This window comes from Panthera onca, chromosome E3 (genome assembly GCF_046562875.1).
Source record: "Panthera onca isolate mPanOnc1 chromosome E3, mPanOnc1 haplotype 2, whole genome shotgun sequence".
NCBI lineage: Eukaryota > Metazoa > Chordata > Mammalia > Carnivora > Felidae > Panthera > Panthera onca.
In genome coordinates this window covers 24,167,224-24,183,548 of record NC_138354.1, presented here as the reverse complement: position 1 = coordinate 24,183,548, position 16,325 = coordinate 24,167,224, and the positions used below count along the sequence as shown (strand labels likewise).

The 16,325-nt window shown below is 46.7% G+C and overlaps 1 protein-coding gene across 2 annotated transcripts in view; it reads left to right on the top strand.

Annotated features, from left to right (window-relative positions):
* Positions 1 to 16,325, top strand: part of OTOA (otoancorin) — a 75,381-nt gene that overhangs the window by 39,140 nt on the left and 19,916 nt on the right. For both annotated transcript variants that reach the window (XM_060648766.3, XM_078439737.2), the window contains exons 16-22: positions 1,099 to 1,157; positions 1,585 to 1,702; positions 4,580 to 4,653; positions 7,206 to 7,341; positions 8,537 to 8,727; positions 10,861 to 10,954; positions 13,713 to 13,842. In XM_060648766.3, coding sequence (XP_060504749.2) covers positions 1,099 to 1,157; positions 1,585 to 1,702; positions 4,580 to 4,653; positions 7,206 to 7,341; positions 8,537 to 8,727; positions 10,861 to 10,954; positions 13,713 to 13,842 — 802 coding nt within the window. The remainder of the gene's footprint in view (positions 1 to 1,098; positions 1,158 to 1,584; positions 1,703 to 4,579; positions 4,654 to 7,205; positions 7,342 to 8,536; positions 8,728 to 10,860; positions 10,955 to 13,712; positions 13,843 to 16,325) is intronic.

The following is a 16,325-nucleotide window of genomic DNA, read 5'->3' as shown; positions in this document are numbered from 1 at the left end:
TGGTTTGGGACTCCCAGGGGAGAGATCCATGAGAAGCTGTGTCACCTTGGTGACCTCGCCTTGGGGAAGTCACATAGCATCACTTTTGCTTTGCTCTATCTGTGGAGGCAGTCACCCAGCCCCGCCCCCAGCTTCATGCAGAGAGGACAAAGATTCCACCTTTTGGTGGGATAGTGGTTCTGGAAGGTTCTAGAAGAGCATAATTTGTGGCCACTTTGGAAAACACATCCTGCCACAGATGTCTTCCAGCCATTTTTTCTCAGCAACCGCGTTGATGGAGTGGCCGTTTCCTGTGATGGGGAAGACTGTGGGAGGGTCCCAGAACTTGATTCTGCCTGAGGAGATAACTGGGGCTACACACAGAGCTTCAGGAACTTACCTCCCTAGCTGTTCCTTTCTCCTGGGCCTGGCTGCCCCGTCACAGATGCCTCTACCTAATGCTGGCTCACAATTTATTCTGTTTGGGGAATTACATTCAAAGTTCCAGAGTCTATAAAATAGACGAATGTCATACTTGATCGCATCTGCAAGTTAGGTGTTCTGTAAAATTACGTTCCTTAAAACAAACGGCTCCCCTGCCTGCTAGATATTGTTCTTCTAGAGTGCCCATCTGGGAGGGTTGGAGGGGAGTGAGTGCTGCAAGCAGGAGTTACTTTATTCATGGTACTTTCTAGACTGTCCTGGTCTATTCATCTGTCTCTTCCACTTTTACTTCCTGGGAGCTAGCAGGTGGGCGTGGAAAAGGGGCTACGGAGGGTGCTCACCTGGTCAGCGGCTTCATAAAGTGTAGAAAGTAAAGTTCCAGCCTGCCGTCTGATGGCTTTGCCCCTCATTCCGGTCCTAGAGCATAGGGAATCCCCGGGGTGTGGGAGCGTGGGTTCTGCAATTACTCTGACCCCAGTTCACATCCCAGCTCTACCACCTGGCAATTGTGTGGGCCTGGGTAATAACATAGCCTGTTAAGCCTAAGCCTTCCCCATCTGCAAAATGGGATCATTGTGTGTCTTCCTCCAAGGGCCTCATGGTACCAGGCACACACTGCTCAGCAGTGAGTAAGTGACCGCTCCATCCATGCTGGCAACCGTTCTCTTCCCTCAGGCCTTGTTCCTGTTTGAGCTTCTGTCAAAGACAACCAGAAGGCCTGAGGAGCTGCTGAGGTAGGCGGGTGTACTTGGTCTGGGGGCTGACAGGCCCTCTGGAGCCTGATTTCCCAGGAGGGAAAGTTGGCTGTCTGCAGCCTGTGTCCCATCAGACCTGCCTTCTCTAGTCCTTTCCTCTCCCTCCCCAACCCCTTCCTTTTTTTTTCCTTGAGAGAGGGAGAGAGTGCACATGTGCAAGCATGCACACGAGCAGGGGAGGGGCAGAGGGAGAGGGAGAGAGAGAGAGAGAGAGAGAGAGAGAGAGAGAGAGAGAGAGAATCCCAAGCAGGCTCCATGCTCAACGCAGAGACTGACTTGGGCTTGATCCCATGACCCTGGGATCATGACCTGAGCCAAAATCAAGAGTTACATGCTTAACTGACTGAGCCACTCAGGCACCCAGCCCCATGCCCTCTTCTCTCGGGTCCCTTGTTTTGTTTTCCAGCACAGGGCAGCTGGTCAAAGGCGTGACGTGCTCGCACATTGATGCCATGAATGCGGACTCCTTTCTGGCCCATTTCCACTATTTTGAGAACAACCTCTCCCTGCTCTCACCGTATCAGGTACCATCGTAGCACATTCATGCCTCTCGTTCTCTCTCCTTGCCCCAGTCGTGGACCTTGATGGACTGTGGTGGCTTAAGATATTTGTGCCAAGATACATATTCCCATGCAGGTGATGACGTGGGGCCAAATACTGAGCCAGGTTTTTCTCCAGTTTCTCTTTCAAAAGCTCCAGATAACCCATCTCTACAGCCAGAGCTTCAACAGATGGGTTATTCCATACTCAGATCTGAACCTGAAAATCCAGTGGTAGGGTATAGCATTTCTCATATTCCTAATTATGTCCTCCTGAGACTGAAGGTCGTTCCCTCCTTCCCAGCCTTTCCAGGGGTAACCTGGAATAGGAACAATACTCCAAGGAGAGTACTTTCCTTCTTCATTCAATACTTCATTTTCCAAATGGCTAGGGAGGCTCGTTAACTCTTTGGGGAGACCAGAGGCAGACACTGACTTTTTAGTGGATCTAAGCAAGTAAAGATAGGCCATGGGAACAGCATTTGGACTTGGAAATGTAAACCGTCGGTGATACAGGGTCCAGAGAGGGTGAGCGGGCAGATGTACAAGGCATCTTCCCAACTCAGGCCCGAGTGTTGCAGATCTGAATGAAAAGTTTCCAGCCAACGAATTCTCTTCCCGAGAGCCAGGAAGTAAGAGTAAAGCTTGGTGTATAATCCTTTGAGGTCATTGGAGGACTATGCAAAAATTTCACAAAGCTCTGCCATTCCATTGGATTGTCCATTGTGTCAGTGGTTCCCAAATGTGAGCATCAGCATTACCTGGAAGGCTGGAGTTGTTTGATGGGTATAAAGTTTCAGTGTTGCTAGATAAATAAGTTCTAGAAATCTGCTGTGCAGCGCTGTGCCTGTAATTAACAATATGATATTGTGCACTTCAGAATTTGTTAAGAGGGTAGCTCTCACATTAAGTGCTCTTACCACAAAAACAGAAACAAAGAGACACAAGGAAACTGGGAGGTGTTGGATGTGTCTGTTACCTTGATTGTCATAATGGCATCATGGTGTTTGCATGTGTCCAAACTCATCACAGTGTACCCGTTAAATACGTGCAGGTCTTTGCATATTAGTATTCCTCAGTAAAGCTGTTAAAAACACACAGAATAAAAAAAGAAAAGCCAACGCAGATTACAGAGCCTCACTGGCAGTTTCCCTTCCCTTACAGTAAGCCTGGGGTGAAGCCTCCTAATTGACATTTCCAGAAGTTCCCTGGTGAGAACTATTGACCCAGGCAGGGAGGAAAGCAAATTATTTCTGGAACCTGGACCCCGGCATGGTTGTGTCCTTTATACTCATCACACCGATCCAATGGATGGAGGTCAGACCCACTTTGAGGAAGACCTACACGTTCAAAGAGGAAGAATTGTCCTGACAAAGCTCCTGACCTAGAATCCTCCCATTCCCAGGACGTTCAAATACCAGTTACTTAGAAAATTTGCCTTTATTGTTTACATTTTTGCTGAAAATACATAATTATCATAAAAAAAAGACAATATAGAGAGAGCAAATTTTCCCCCCATTTCCCCTGGAGCAGTGATTCTCAGAGCACCGTTTGGCCAAGTCTGGAGACACTTCGGGTTGTTACTCCTGGGGGAGATGCCACCGGCATCCATTGAGTAGAGGCCAGGGATGCTGCTTCCTAACTACAATGCAGCCCCACACACAAGGACTCTCCAACCCAAAATGGCAAACGATCTAAGCCTGAGAGTCCCTGCTCTTAAGGTAACCACAAGGAAAAGTTTGTTATCAACTTTGAGAGGTTTTTTTTTTTTTTTTTGGTGTGTATAAAACATATGTACGTGTAATTAAAAAAAAACGAACCACAAATGAGTTCATACTATATACACTGTTCTGTTTCGCTCTGTAACACGGGTGTATGTATATAAAATAGGACCTGGCCATCATTCCGGTGTTCACAGAAACAAGTCTACCTTATGGAAACAAAATAGTTGCATAGCATTCGGTTATGTGGATATACCACAGTTTATGTCACCAATCCCATACCCAGAGACAGTCAAGTTGTATCTCCGTTAAAAGGTAAACTGAGGAGTATTAAAAATTTTAAGAGTTAACTTGAGCAAAAAATCGATTAGAATCAGGCAGCACCAAACAGGAAGTGGTTTGGAGCGCTCTGGAAAGACTTATAGAGAGAAAGGTGCAGACGCAGAGAAAGGAAATTATTTGACTGGCTGTCACTTAAAGCCCAGTTGGCTCTTTGTGATGGTTGTCGTCAGTACTTTGATTTCATAACCTCGAGGCATTTACAGACTTAGATTTTGGTGTGCTCACTGAGGGCACCGTGTCATTAGGGCCACATTAGTCTAATGGCCTCCTTCTTTTTATTTTTTTTATTTTTTTATTTTTTTATTTTTAACGTTTTTTATTTATTTTTGGGACAGAGAGAGACAGAGCATGAACGGGGGAGGGGCAGAGAGAGAGGGAGACACAGAATCGGAAACAGGCTCCAGGCTCCGAGCCATCAGCCCAGAGCCTGACGCGGGGCTCGAACTCACAGACCGCGAGATCGTGACCTGGCTGAAGTCGGCCGCTCAACCGACTGAGCCACCCAGGTGCCCCTAATGGCCTCCTTCTTTAATTAATCTAATATCTTACTTCCTTGCAGTTATAAGCAAAACAGGGGAGCATTCTCAGACTTAAATTTTTGTATTCCCTTTGCGATTGCCTCAGTTTTCTCATCCATAAACTGGGCACAGTAGCAGTACCTACATCGTAGGGTGTTTTATTAAATAGAAAGTAAGTGTATACAGAGCACTTAGCACAGTGCCTGGCCCACAGAAAGCACAGTCTGTGTTTGCTCTTATTACTACAGGACTAAATTCCTAGAACTGCTTTAATCTTTCAGGTTAATTGTTTGGCGTGGAAATACTGGGAGGTCTCCAGATCCTCTCTGCCGCCCTTCCTCTTGGCTGCCCTCCCGTAAGTGAACATTGGCTCCCCTCTGTGGCCCAAGAGTGAGATTGGTGGGAGCCATCCAAGTCATCTACCCCCGGGTTTTTGTGAGGAACCAGAGACAGAGTGGAGAGTGTCTTCCATGGTTAAGCCCTTGCAAATCAGGATTTAAATTCTGAGTCCCACGTAAACGTTTCAGACAGACACTCTTGCTTTTTTTCGGTTATTTAAAAACCAAAGCCAAAGCAACCCAAGCCTGAGTGAATGTCCTTGACACAGGTCCCATCTGGGCTGGCCTCTCAGCTGTGCCAGGCTCCAAAGTGATCAGGGCTGATGTAAGTCATGGGGATTTCTCCTGGTATGTGTGGGCATTCAGACGTGGGAGGGCGCAGCCCTGCTTTTCATAGTCTGGACACTCTTTCCTCTTCTCTTTATTTCCCTCTTCCTTCTCTTGCTGTTAATTGCCCTCATTTCTTCAAAAAATATTTACTGAGTGCTTACTGTGTCCTCAAAGATAATTTATTTTCCTCCATACAAGAGCTTACAATCTTGGGGAGGGGGAATAGACAAGCATGAAGTCAATTATAATGTCAAGTTGCTCTTTGGTTGAAAGTGATAAAGCCTTAGCTCAAACTGGCTTAGACAGTAAAAGGCAGTTTTGGTTCCAGGTAACTGGAAAGTCCAGGGATAGACGTCAGGCATGGCTGGATCCAGGGTCTCAGTGGTCATCTATCTGTCTTTTAACCCAGCTTTCCTCTGTAGGCTTCTCTGTTAGACGACTTCTTTCTCTGTGGTTGTGTCTGGCTGATTCAAGGTTATATCTTCCTGGTTAAAAGACTTTTTCCCCTCATCCTTCTCAATAAGTTTTGAGTCTGACTGAGATTAGGGGAGATGGGTAACTTTGACTGGCTTAGTTTGGTATTACATCCCCGGAGCCAAGAGTGAAGCGGGGTCCACTCCAAACCGCAAGGTTTTCGAGTGAAGCTGGTGGTTCTCTAAGAGAGCCAGGTGCTGCTACCATGGGAAGGAGTGAAAGGCACAGGGCACGGAGGGGGACTTGTCTCCTTCCGACTGGAGAGTCGGAGGAGACTAAAGTAAAGCTCAGAGAAGGAGCTGGCGTTTTGGAATTCGAGATGGACACTCCAGGCAGGGGCACGAGGGATGTTTGGTTCAGTGAACACTCTGGGGAATGCATGGTGTGTGTCTGCAGAGTAGCTGGGAGAGAGAAGGCCAGAGAGGTAAGGGACAGTCCAATCAGGGAGGGCCTCTGTGACACCTTGAGGTATTCCTCCTGTATTCCTGGCACGATCCTCAGGTTTCTGTTTCAGAGAGATGGTTACCTCTGTCCATGCAGTGGATGGACAGGGGGCCTGGCTGGAAAGAGGGAGACAGTGAAATCTTGTTTCTACAGCCTGGCCCTTGGCATGGCTGTTTCTTTCCACTCATCCACATCCCAGCTTAAATACCTCTGTCTTAGAATGGGCCCCCCAGCTGTCCCTACCATCATTCTCCACTGCAGAACCATTTTCATTTATCACTGGCTGAAATGGCCTGTTTTATTCACTGGTTTCTGTTGTCTTTACCCTACTAGGATGAAATCCTGAGAGCGAGCACCTGCCCCTCATGTCGTGTTCATGCCCAGTACAGTGCCTGGCAGGCAGCAGAGATTTGCTGAATGAATGAATAAAACCCCAGTACTGTGAATGGAGAGGGGAGAACAGATTTGAGTAATACTAAGTTGGTAGCAATGACAGATTTGGAGTTAAAGGGAAAAAGACATCTGGGATGGCATAGAGGAAGAAGAACCTGTAGAATTTGGTTTTGGAACAGTCTAGTGGTCATGATGAGTAGGCCGTATGGGTCTAGAGCAGTCTTTCTCAAACTTTGTTTCATTATTGCCTCCCTAAAGGGAACAATTTAATATCTCTGGAATGAGAGAATTTATCAGGAATAAGATTTTGTTGAATAGAGTTGAGCTTTAGTGGCTCACAAATCATTGTAATAGCTAAGATTTTTTTTTCACTCCCTCTCTCTACCTGAACCGGTTTTTCCCCCTTGGGGGCCATATTGCCTCTGTTAAGAATACATGGTCAAGAGTTTGGGGGATTCTACCCCAGAGATGCCAGAATTGGGTGTCATTTCTCTTACTTTCTCTGCTCTCTCCTTGTCTTTCTTACTTTCTATTTTATTCTCTCTTCTTTGTCTCTTCTACTTTTTCTCTTTCTTTCCCTTCATCTCCCCTCAGCCAGTCCATCAGTCAACATATGTTTATGGAGACCCCATTCCCTGATCATTGCTACTGGGGCATAGAAGAGAAGCATGATGGAAGTTTGCTTCCTGCCTATAAAAGAGGAGCATGATGGGAGTTTGCTTCCCGCTCATAGGAGAGGGGCATGGTGGGAAGAGGAGCATGATGGGTGGGAGGCTTGCTACCTGCCAAGAGGAGCCACATCACTGGGGAGAACAAACGTTTAAAGAATGGTCCTGGGATAAGCTCTTGGGCATGTGAAGGCTGATTTCAGGGGCAAATGCAGAACAGCCACTGTTCCCTCCTCTCTCATTCTTCTGTCTCTTTCCAGGGCTCACTACCTGGCTTCTGTCCCAGCTTCCCAGTGTGTGCCCTTTCTGATCAGCCTGGGGAAGAGTCGGTTGGACTCCTTGGTTTTAGATACCCACAAGAAGAATTCAGTCCTTAGGAAGGTACAGCAGTGCCTGGTAAGGAAACTCTTCCTGGTTGGCACTTTCCCTGGGGTTCCTTCCCCTCTGGGTATGTTGGCCATCCTGGGGAGCCCTCAGGGAATCTGGCTGGGATCTTGAGCTTGTGGTGATGGCCAGAAGTCTGACTTGTGGGTCTCAAAGCTGGTCCTGGAGCCCTGGGTGGGACAGTGTTGGCCATTGGTTTTGAGGACTGTCATCCTGGGACTTGAATGATGGGAGGCTGGTGTGGGGACTAGAAAGATCACAGTACACAGAGTCCGGGATCTAGACTGGCCTCTGGCAGTGATTGTTTGTGTGGCTTCCAGCAAGCCACTTCCTCTCTCTGAGCCTCAGTCTTCTCATCCCTAAGATGGGTGCAAGAGCACTTCCTGCACAAAGTTGTTAAGGGCATGAAATAGGCAATATATTGTTCAGTGCCAAGGCCCAAAGGGCGGACTGTCTGAGTGTAAATCCCAGCCTTGCCACTGGTTGGCAGTTTGTCTTTAAAAAAGTGAATAATACAGGGGCACCTGGGTGTCTCAGTCGGTTAAGAATCCGACTTTGGCTCAGGTCATGATCTTGCCATTTGTGAGTTCGAGCCCCACGTCGGGTTCTGTGCTGACAGCTCAGAGCCTGGAGTCTGCTTTGGATTCTGTGTCTCCCTCTCTCTGCTCCTCCCCTGCTTGCACTTTGTCTCTCAAAAATGAATAAATGTTAAAAAAATTTTTAAAAAGTGGGTGATATTAGTACTTATCCCTTACAGTTACTTTGAAGATGGAGATTAAGACTTGGCATGTGTTAAGCACTCAAATGTTACCTACTTTGGTCATTTGGGGAAAGAGCCTTAGAGGCTTTCTAGTCCCATCCACAGTTTGAGGTGCTGTTTTTATTATTGTTGTAGTATTAGAATGGTTGTTGAACTCTGGGGTAACCTCCCAGCAGTGGCACCAGTGACGACGTCAGCCCTCATTTATGGACTGTCCACCATGTGCCGAGTCTTCTGCCCTCATCGGCCCCTTGGTGGGGCCTTCTAGCTCCCGAGGCCTGCATCCCTGGGGTAAAATCCGACCCTGTGCTGTCATTACTAGTCCATGGTGGGGCGGGTGATTCAGATCCTGGAACCTTGACGAGGTTTGGGATCGGGATGGGTTGTTGAGGGGTCACGGTCTTGAACCCTGCTGGATCTTCCCATCAGCTCCACTTGTCGTTTCAGAACAACTCCATTGCCGACGAGTTCATGGTAGACATCGTGGGGGACCTGCTCTGCCACTTGCCGGCAGCCACCATCTACCACGGGGTCTCCCCCCGGGCCTGGGCCACAGCCCTGCACAGACTCCGAGACTGCCCGCACCTCAGCCCGGAGCAGAAGGCTGCAGTGAGGCTCAGGCTCCTGGAACAGCAGGGGTGAGGAGGGGCTGGGGCTTGCTTTGGGGTGGGGTGCAGGCTCTGGGGCACCGAGCCCTGGTGCTCCTGCCCTTAAAACAGAGAGAGTCTTGGGGTCCCTGGGTGGCTCAGTTGGTTAAGCCTCTGACTGCGGCTCAGGTCATGATCTCACAGCTTGTGGGTTCGAGCCCCACGTCAGGCTCTGTGCTGACAGCTCAGAGCCTGGAGCCTGCTTCGGATTCTGTGTCTCCCTTTCTCTCTGCCCCTCCCCATCTCTCTCTCTCTCTCTCTCTCTCTCTCTCTCTCTCTCCCTCTCTCTCTCTCTCTCAAAAATAAGTAAACATTAAAAAAATTTTAAAATACCCCGAAAAACCCAGAGAGAGTCTCTAGTTTAGGGCTTTGTCTCTAGTTTATGCTTATGTTTATTCTAGAAGGGTCTAGCTTACATTTATTCTAGAAATGTGACTTTTTTTTGGCCTCAGATGCCTTGTAAAATGACAGTAACAGTGGCCGCTCATGTGGTTGTCACCAATACATCTTGGCTTATGTAAAGTTTTTGGAACGATGGCACTTTACAATTGCAGGGAGGTGGCATAATTGTTCTTGTGAAATAACAACGGCAGTAATAATAATGCAACTAATTGAACTACTGTCAGCTCAGTGGGGGAGCTCTCTGGGGGAACACAGAACTGTTGTCTCTCATGTAGAGTCTTCTGAAGTTAGGGCAGATATTTGAGTAGGGCCTAACCATCAGTCAGCGGTTAAGCAGCAAATGTTTGTGGAGTAATTACCACGTCCCAGGCACTGTCCTTTTATATACAGTTTAAGATCATGGACTCGGAAGGCCGATTCCTTGGGTTAAAATTTTGTTTGTATCATTTATTGTGTGTGTGACCTGGGAAAACCTACTTAATCTCTTTGCATTTTAATTTCCTTTCTTTTAACATTTTTTTTAAAGTTTATTTTTATTTATTTTGAGGGAGAGATAAAGAGCAAGCAGGGGAGGGGCAGAGAGAGAAGGAGACAGAATCCCAAGCAGGCTCTGTGCTGTCAGCGCAGAGCCTGATGCGGGGGCTCAAACTCACGAACCGTGAGATCATGACTTGAGCTGAAGTCAAGAGTCGGATGCTTAACCGACTGAGCCACCCAGGCACCCCATGCACTTTAATTTCTACACCTGTAGGACGGGGACAGTAGTGGAAGAAGAAGGGGAGGAAGGAAAGGTTGTGATATAAATGACAGAAACTCAACAATTCAGTTCAGGCTAACAAAAGGGAATTTACTGAGTTCAGAAATAGAATGTAACTAAAAACTGCAGGGGTATACTTCACACATGACTGGATCTAGAGGCTCAAGCGATGTTGTCGGGAATATGCTCCTCCCATCCCTCAGCTCTGTGTTCCTTGGTGTGGCCTTTATTTTCTGCACTTGGTAACAAGAATCGCTTCCAATGTCCTCTTTACTGCTGGGGATACCAGAAGAAAGAGAGTCTAGTTCCAACAAAATCCCCAAGGGTGGCTCGGTGTCCTGCATGTGATATCCTGCATCACGTGCCTGTTTTCTTGGTCGGGGAAGTGGGACTTGTCCACGTATGAAATCTGTTCCTGCAAGAAAAGATTGCTGGGAGGGGCACCTGGGTGCCTCAGTTGGTTGAGCGTCTGACTTCAGCTCAGGTTATGATCTCACAGTTTGTGGGTTTGAGCCCCACGTCAGGCTCTGTGCTGACAGCTCAGAGCCTGGAGCCTGCTTCAGAGTCTGTGTCTCCCTCTGTCTCTGCCCCTCCACTCGCGCTCTGTGTCTCTGTCTCAAAAATAATAGACATTAAAACACGTTTTTTAAAAATTAAGGGGCGCCTGGGTGGCGCAGTCGGTTAAGCGACCGACTTCAGCTCAGGTCACGATCTTGCGGTCCGTGAGTTCGAGCCCTGCGTCGGGCTCTGGGCTGATGGCTCAGAGCCTGGAGCCTGCTTCCGATTCTGTGTCTCCCTCTCTCTCTGCCCCTCCCCCGTTCATGCTCTGTCTCTCTCTGTCTCAAAAATAAATAAACGTTAAAAAAAAAAAAAAAAAAAAAAATTAAAAAAAAAAAAGAAAAGGATGCTGCGAGCCAGGGACAACAGCATGGCTTTTCAGTTCACTGCTTATCATCTCTTCGTAGACTCCCCGGGAACTGGACAGCTGAGACTACGAAGGACTTGGGACCCTTTCTAGTACTTTTCTCAGGAGATGAATTAAGCTCTATTGCCACAAAGGTACTTCTGTGGGGTTTACTGCCCCTTTGCTTTCTGGAACCTATCCTCCCTGCTTCACAGGGCTCAGATGTTTCCAGCTCCACTCCAGGATGTCTGAGGTTTGGGGAAAGGGAGTGAGGCAACAGCGAATCCGACTCTGGGCTTTTCACATGGCCCTTCAGACAGATGTGCACAGACGGGAGCTGTTAGCTACCACTCCGCTATCCATGAGCTTCCCACATGCATGCCTGTTCAAGGGCTTACACCTTCCAGTGCCATAGGCACATGCACACTTCTGTCCAGTGTGTATAATCACGTGCACAAACACATTTAATCCAGAACCAGAACCTCATGGGGCATTGCCTTTGGGCACACGCTTTGCTTGGAGCAACTCTCCAAAATTAGACGGTCTAGACTAAGAGTCATTCCAGATAAGCATAAATGCCTCATCTTTTGCTACATAATGAAGCCACACAATCTCACTGGCATACAGCAATAAGCATTAATTTCTTGCTGACTGGTCTGTGGGTCACCAGGACAATTCTGCTTCTGGGGCCCAGGCTCCCTGGGGCTCGTTCTTCTCACCACGAAGGTCTGAAACTCCAGAAAAGGGAGCACCGAAGTGCAGTTTTTCTAAAGCCTACACGGGGAAATGGCACACTGTCACTTTCCATTGGTCAAAGCAAGTCACATGACTGAGCCCAACCTCAAGGCGGGGATAGGAAGTAGTCTCCTTCATGCACAAGTGGAGGGTGGGGAGGGAGCGAATGTTTCCTGGACAAGACTCAGATGGACTGCAAGGCACGTCCATGTGCTCTCATCCCTGTACATGCACCTGCAAGATGTACATTGTCACCTGTGCTCAGAAGGACCTGAACGTGGCATATCACCCAGGTTCACACATATGCACAGCACACATTCCAGTGTCCATGCATGGTAAAATCATCTTCTGGTGTGTCCAAACATATAGTCATAAGCAGCAGATATATACATACATACATATATTATACATATATATATATATATATATATATATATATATATATATGTATGTATATATATACACACACACACACACACACACACACAGAGACATATACATATATATATGATATATGTGATATACTTACATATTATATACTTATTTTCTAAAGATCAACTTTTGAAATGGAAAAAGTTTTGTCTCCAGATGGTTACATCTCAAAAACACAGTGTAAGGTAGGGTGAAAAAAAGGCTAGTTGCAAAAGAATATGTATAGTAGGATACTAAGTAAATTAGCAGATACTAGTTAAATTTTGTTTTCACTGTGAAAATGCTTTAATGGTGGGTTTTTTCCCACTGTGGAAATAGTTACATTAATTTTAAGTACATGCAAAACAGTTCTACATGTAAGACAAGTTTAGGAGTGCATGAGAATGGTTAGTGCTCAATTCAGGGTGATGGTTCGTTCCTTCTCTGGAAGGAAGGAGACCAAAGAGTGAGGCAAGGACTCATCAATTATATTTGTGATGTTTAATTTTTAAGCTAGGTTGTGGGCACATGGGTGTTGTGTTGTATTATTCTCTCTACTTTTTTTTTAATGACTGAAATGTTTAATAAAACAAGTAGTACATGCTCCTGGTTAAGAAATTTCAACCGTACCAGAAGCTACAAGATGACAGGACGTCTCCCTCCCACTCCCTAGCCTGCCTCCCCAAAGACAATTGCTTTTCCTAGATTCTTCTGCATCCTTCCAGAAAAACCCTCCTCCTGCTTATATGTGTTCTTCCTTTAAAAAACGCAAAATGGAAAATACCATTCACTCTACTGTGCATTTTGCTTTTTAACAGTTAACCATGTCTCTTGTGAGTTGGCATGTGACCTTAGCTGCCCATGAGAATCACTGAAGAGATTCTAAAAGGACACATACATGGCCTCCACCCCAGGCCAATTGTCTTATAATCTCTGGAGTGGGGCCTGAGTATATGTAGATTTCCCAGGTGATTGTCACCTACAGCCAAGATGGAACTACTGGCTTAGAATGTGACTCAAATTCTGAAGGTTAGAACAGAAAGAGGAACTCTCGAAACCTGAGGTGCATTCTCTTTGGACCGAGTGGGACACAGTGATGCACAGCTGTGTGAGTGAGTTTGACGAATGCTCTGGGCTCATGAGCCCACGTCTACCAGTGAGATCCTGAGTCTTGACAAATTGCATTGGTTCTAGATTAGAAATGGCACCTTCTCCAGGGTACCTCTGGAAGCCGCTTCATTGCTGGTTTCCACCCAGAATCAGACATAACCCTCTTTTCCTCTTTTTTGATGATAAATAGAAAGTTTAGTAAAAATTTAAAAACAGTACCAGATCAAAATGGGGTAGGCTCACCTACATTTTTAACAGAAATTATCAGGTTGCTCCAGTAATGATGCACCATTTAATAGTCCCATAGAAAAATAAATGTGTGTATTTACTGCATTTGTTCAGCATTAAGTAGTAGCACTTTAACTTTTTTTTTTTTTTTAGATAATATCACTTTATTTTATTTTTGGCAGTCTGATAGGTAAAAAACAATATATACTCGTGTTATTGAACATTTATTGGATGCTATTGAGGTTAAGTATTATTTTATATGATTCTTCGTAGAGAACAGATTAGTTGAGCTAGGAGATAAATTTATATAAGAAGCTGCTATAAAAGAAAAACAACCCCTGAGGGAGTAAGTAGTATCACAGTTTAAGTCTGTGTTTAATGTGCTTTAATTATTATTCATTCCTCCTCCCTCTTCTTCCCCCCACACAGTTTCCTGATATCCTTCAACAAACAGCTTCCAAGATGGCCGGGACTTTGCTCCCCAAAGAATTCCTCTGGGCTGTCTTTGAATCTGTCCGGAACAGCAGTGAGAAGAGCCTCAGCTCTGACCCCAGCCCTGGTGAGTGTTTCCGGGGTGTCTGAGCTGGAGCTATGGCAGCGATGTTTGGGCTGAGTCCCTGGCATGAAGAGGCCTCCTTGTCCAGGGGGCTGGTTGAAACGTTTGCAAGGCAGTGGCATGACAAAAAGCCATAGACCAAAGAACTACACCTTTGGAAAAGTGATTTGGAATCACGTCTTCCACTCCTTCCCCAGGCCAGTGGGTTAAATGGTGAACGCGTGCAACACACATTTCAAAAAGATGACTTAAAGGGTCTAAATGGCTGAGTGACTGGGCATTGCAGTGCTGGGGCCAGGCTGGCCGGTGTGAACCTTGGATCTGCTGCTTACTGGCTGTGTGCCTTTGGGTAAGCCCTTTAACCTCTCTGTGCCTCAGTGTTCATCGTCTGTAAGATGGGGACAATGAAAGTCTCTACCTCATTAGGTTATTATGAGAGGTAATGGATTTGAACCTGTAAACGTGTTCACAACATTGCCTGGCGTGTAGGAAGTGCTCAGTAAGTGTGAGATACTTTTATGACTTTTGTGCACCCACGAAGCACAGACTTGTGCCAGGCAGGAGGAGGCAAGGTTAATCGGACCCAATCATAATTGTAATAATAATCATTGGCAGCCAGTGCTCGCTTGCTTTCCTGCAACAAATAATTACTGAGCACCGGCTCTGTGAACACAACAGACAAAAATCCCTGTCCTGGCAGAGCTTACTTTCAAGGGACCTGGGGGGGAGGGCAAGTGCCAGACAGTATAAATCACACACACAGTAAGTAAAAGACGTAGTAGATGGTGTGATGATGACTGCCAAGAAGGAAGATAAAGCAAGGGAAGGAAGGGCGTGGGGGGGTGTGGGGTGGGGGATTATAATTTGAACAAAGATTTCAGATTCTGTGTCTCCCTCTCTCTCTGCCCCTCCCCTGTTCATGCTCTGTCTCAAAAATAAATAAACGTTAAAAAAATTAAAAAATAATAATAATTTGAAAAAAGAACGGTGGATGCGGGTTTCACTGAGAAGGTGACATTTCAGTGGACTCAGGGAGTGTGGGCGTGGACCGTGTGGACATGTAGTGTTGGACGCCTACGGGCAAATAGAAGTGTGACAGGAACGAGAAGGGATGGAAAATGAGAGGCCAGTGTGGCTGGAGCACACGAGAGGCAAGGCCACGTAGGGCCGTATAAAGAAAGTCCTAAGGACTTTGTCTTTGTCCTTGGGTTGGGGTGTCATGGGGGAATCGAGCAAAGAAGTGTCACAATCTGACGTACGTTTACCTCGGGTGGTCCTCTCTCCGTGCCCTGTCTCACCTCACCTCTGTACTATGATGTGGGTGCTGTGCTTGCTCCCATTTTCTTGACATGGGAAACTGAGGTTTAGAGGGGATTAAGAGACTTGGCCAAAGTCACTGAGTGAGTAATGGCAGCTCTTGGATTCGTACCCAGAGCCGGTGGTGATCTCCATTAGCTCCTCCTGCCCTCACGACCTAGCAGTGCCCTTGTCAGATGGCAGTGCTCCTACTCTGTGCATGTGGGTGTGTGAAGGTAAGACATGTCACATGCTGGGGAGGAGCCTCTGTTACCAGCACACCATTGGGATTTTCTTTAGTGGTTCTGGGTATTAATTACTGCCTCGCTTATAGTAATTAATGGATTAGCAGACTTACAACTTGGTTTCATTTTAGTTAATTTATATGTATGTGTTGATTCATTCAACAAATATTTGCCAAACACCTACTATGTGCCGGGCCTGGAATACAGCAGTGATAATACCAAATTCCTGCTGCACTATTTAACCATTCTGTTCCTCTCTAATTCTGTATCACTGGATCCTGTTTTCCTGGGAAAGTGGGGTGGAGTGGGGGAGTCTAGGAAGGAGGTGTCTTTTGTGATAAAGATGCTTGAGGACCACACGTGGTGCCCTTGATCTGGTCTGATTTTCCCTCCTGACCAGAGTCCAGTGAGTTGCCATTGGTAAGGGAATGGCCACAGAGCTTGGGAATGCCCTGGCCCAGGTGGTGCTGGTGAGTGTGCGAGCCTCAGGGATAGACAGCTGCTAAGACAGGAAAGCCAGGATTGCTCTCAAGATAAGGAGCCCTGGTGGCTCTGGGTGGCTCAGTCGGTTGGGTGTCCCACTCGGTTGGGTGTCCCACTCTGGATTTCAGCTCGGGTCACAGTCTCACAGTTCATGGCTTTGAGCCCCTCATTGGACTTGCTGCTGGTAGTGTGGAGCCTGCTTCAGATTCTCTCTCTCTTGCTCCGTCCCTCTCCACCTCACTGTGTTTCTCAAAGTAAAACTAGTAAAGTGAGGCTGGAGAGGGACGAGAGAAGAGAGAGAGAGATGGTATCCTTAAAAAAAAAAAAAGACAAGGAGCGTTCGGTTTCTCCCAGGTTGGGCATATCTGGGAGAAACATTTCGTTTGCGTGTTGATGATGTGAGCTCATTTGACCAGGTGAGGTTCAACTTATTCCGAGACTGAAATGGACGGGTTTCTCCTG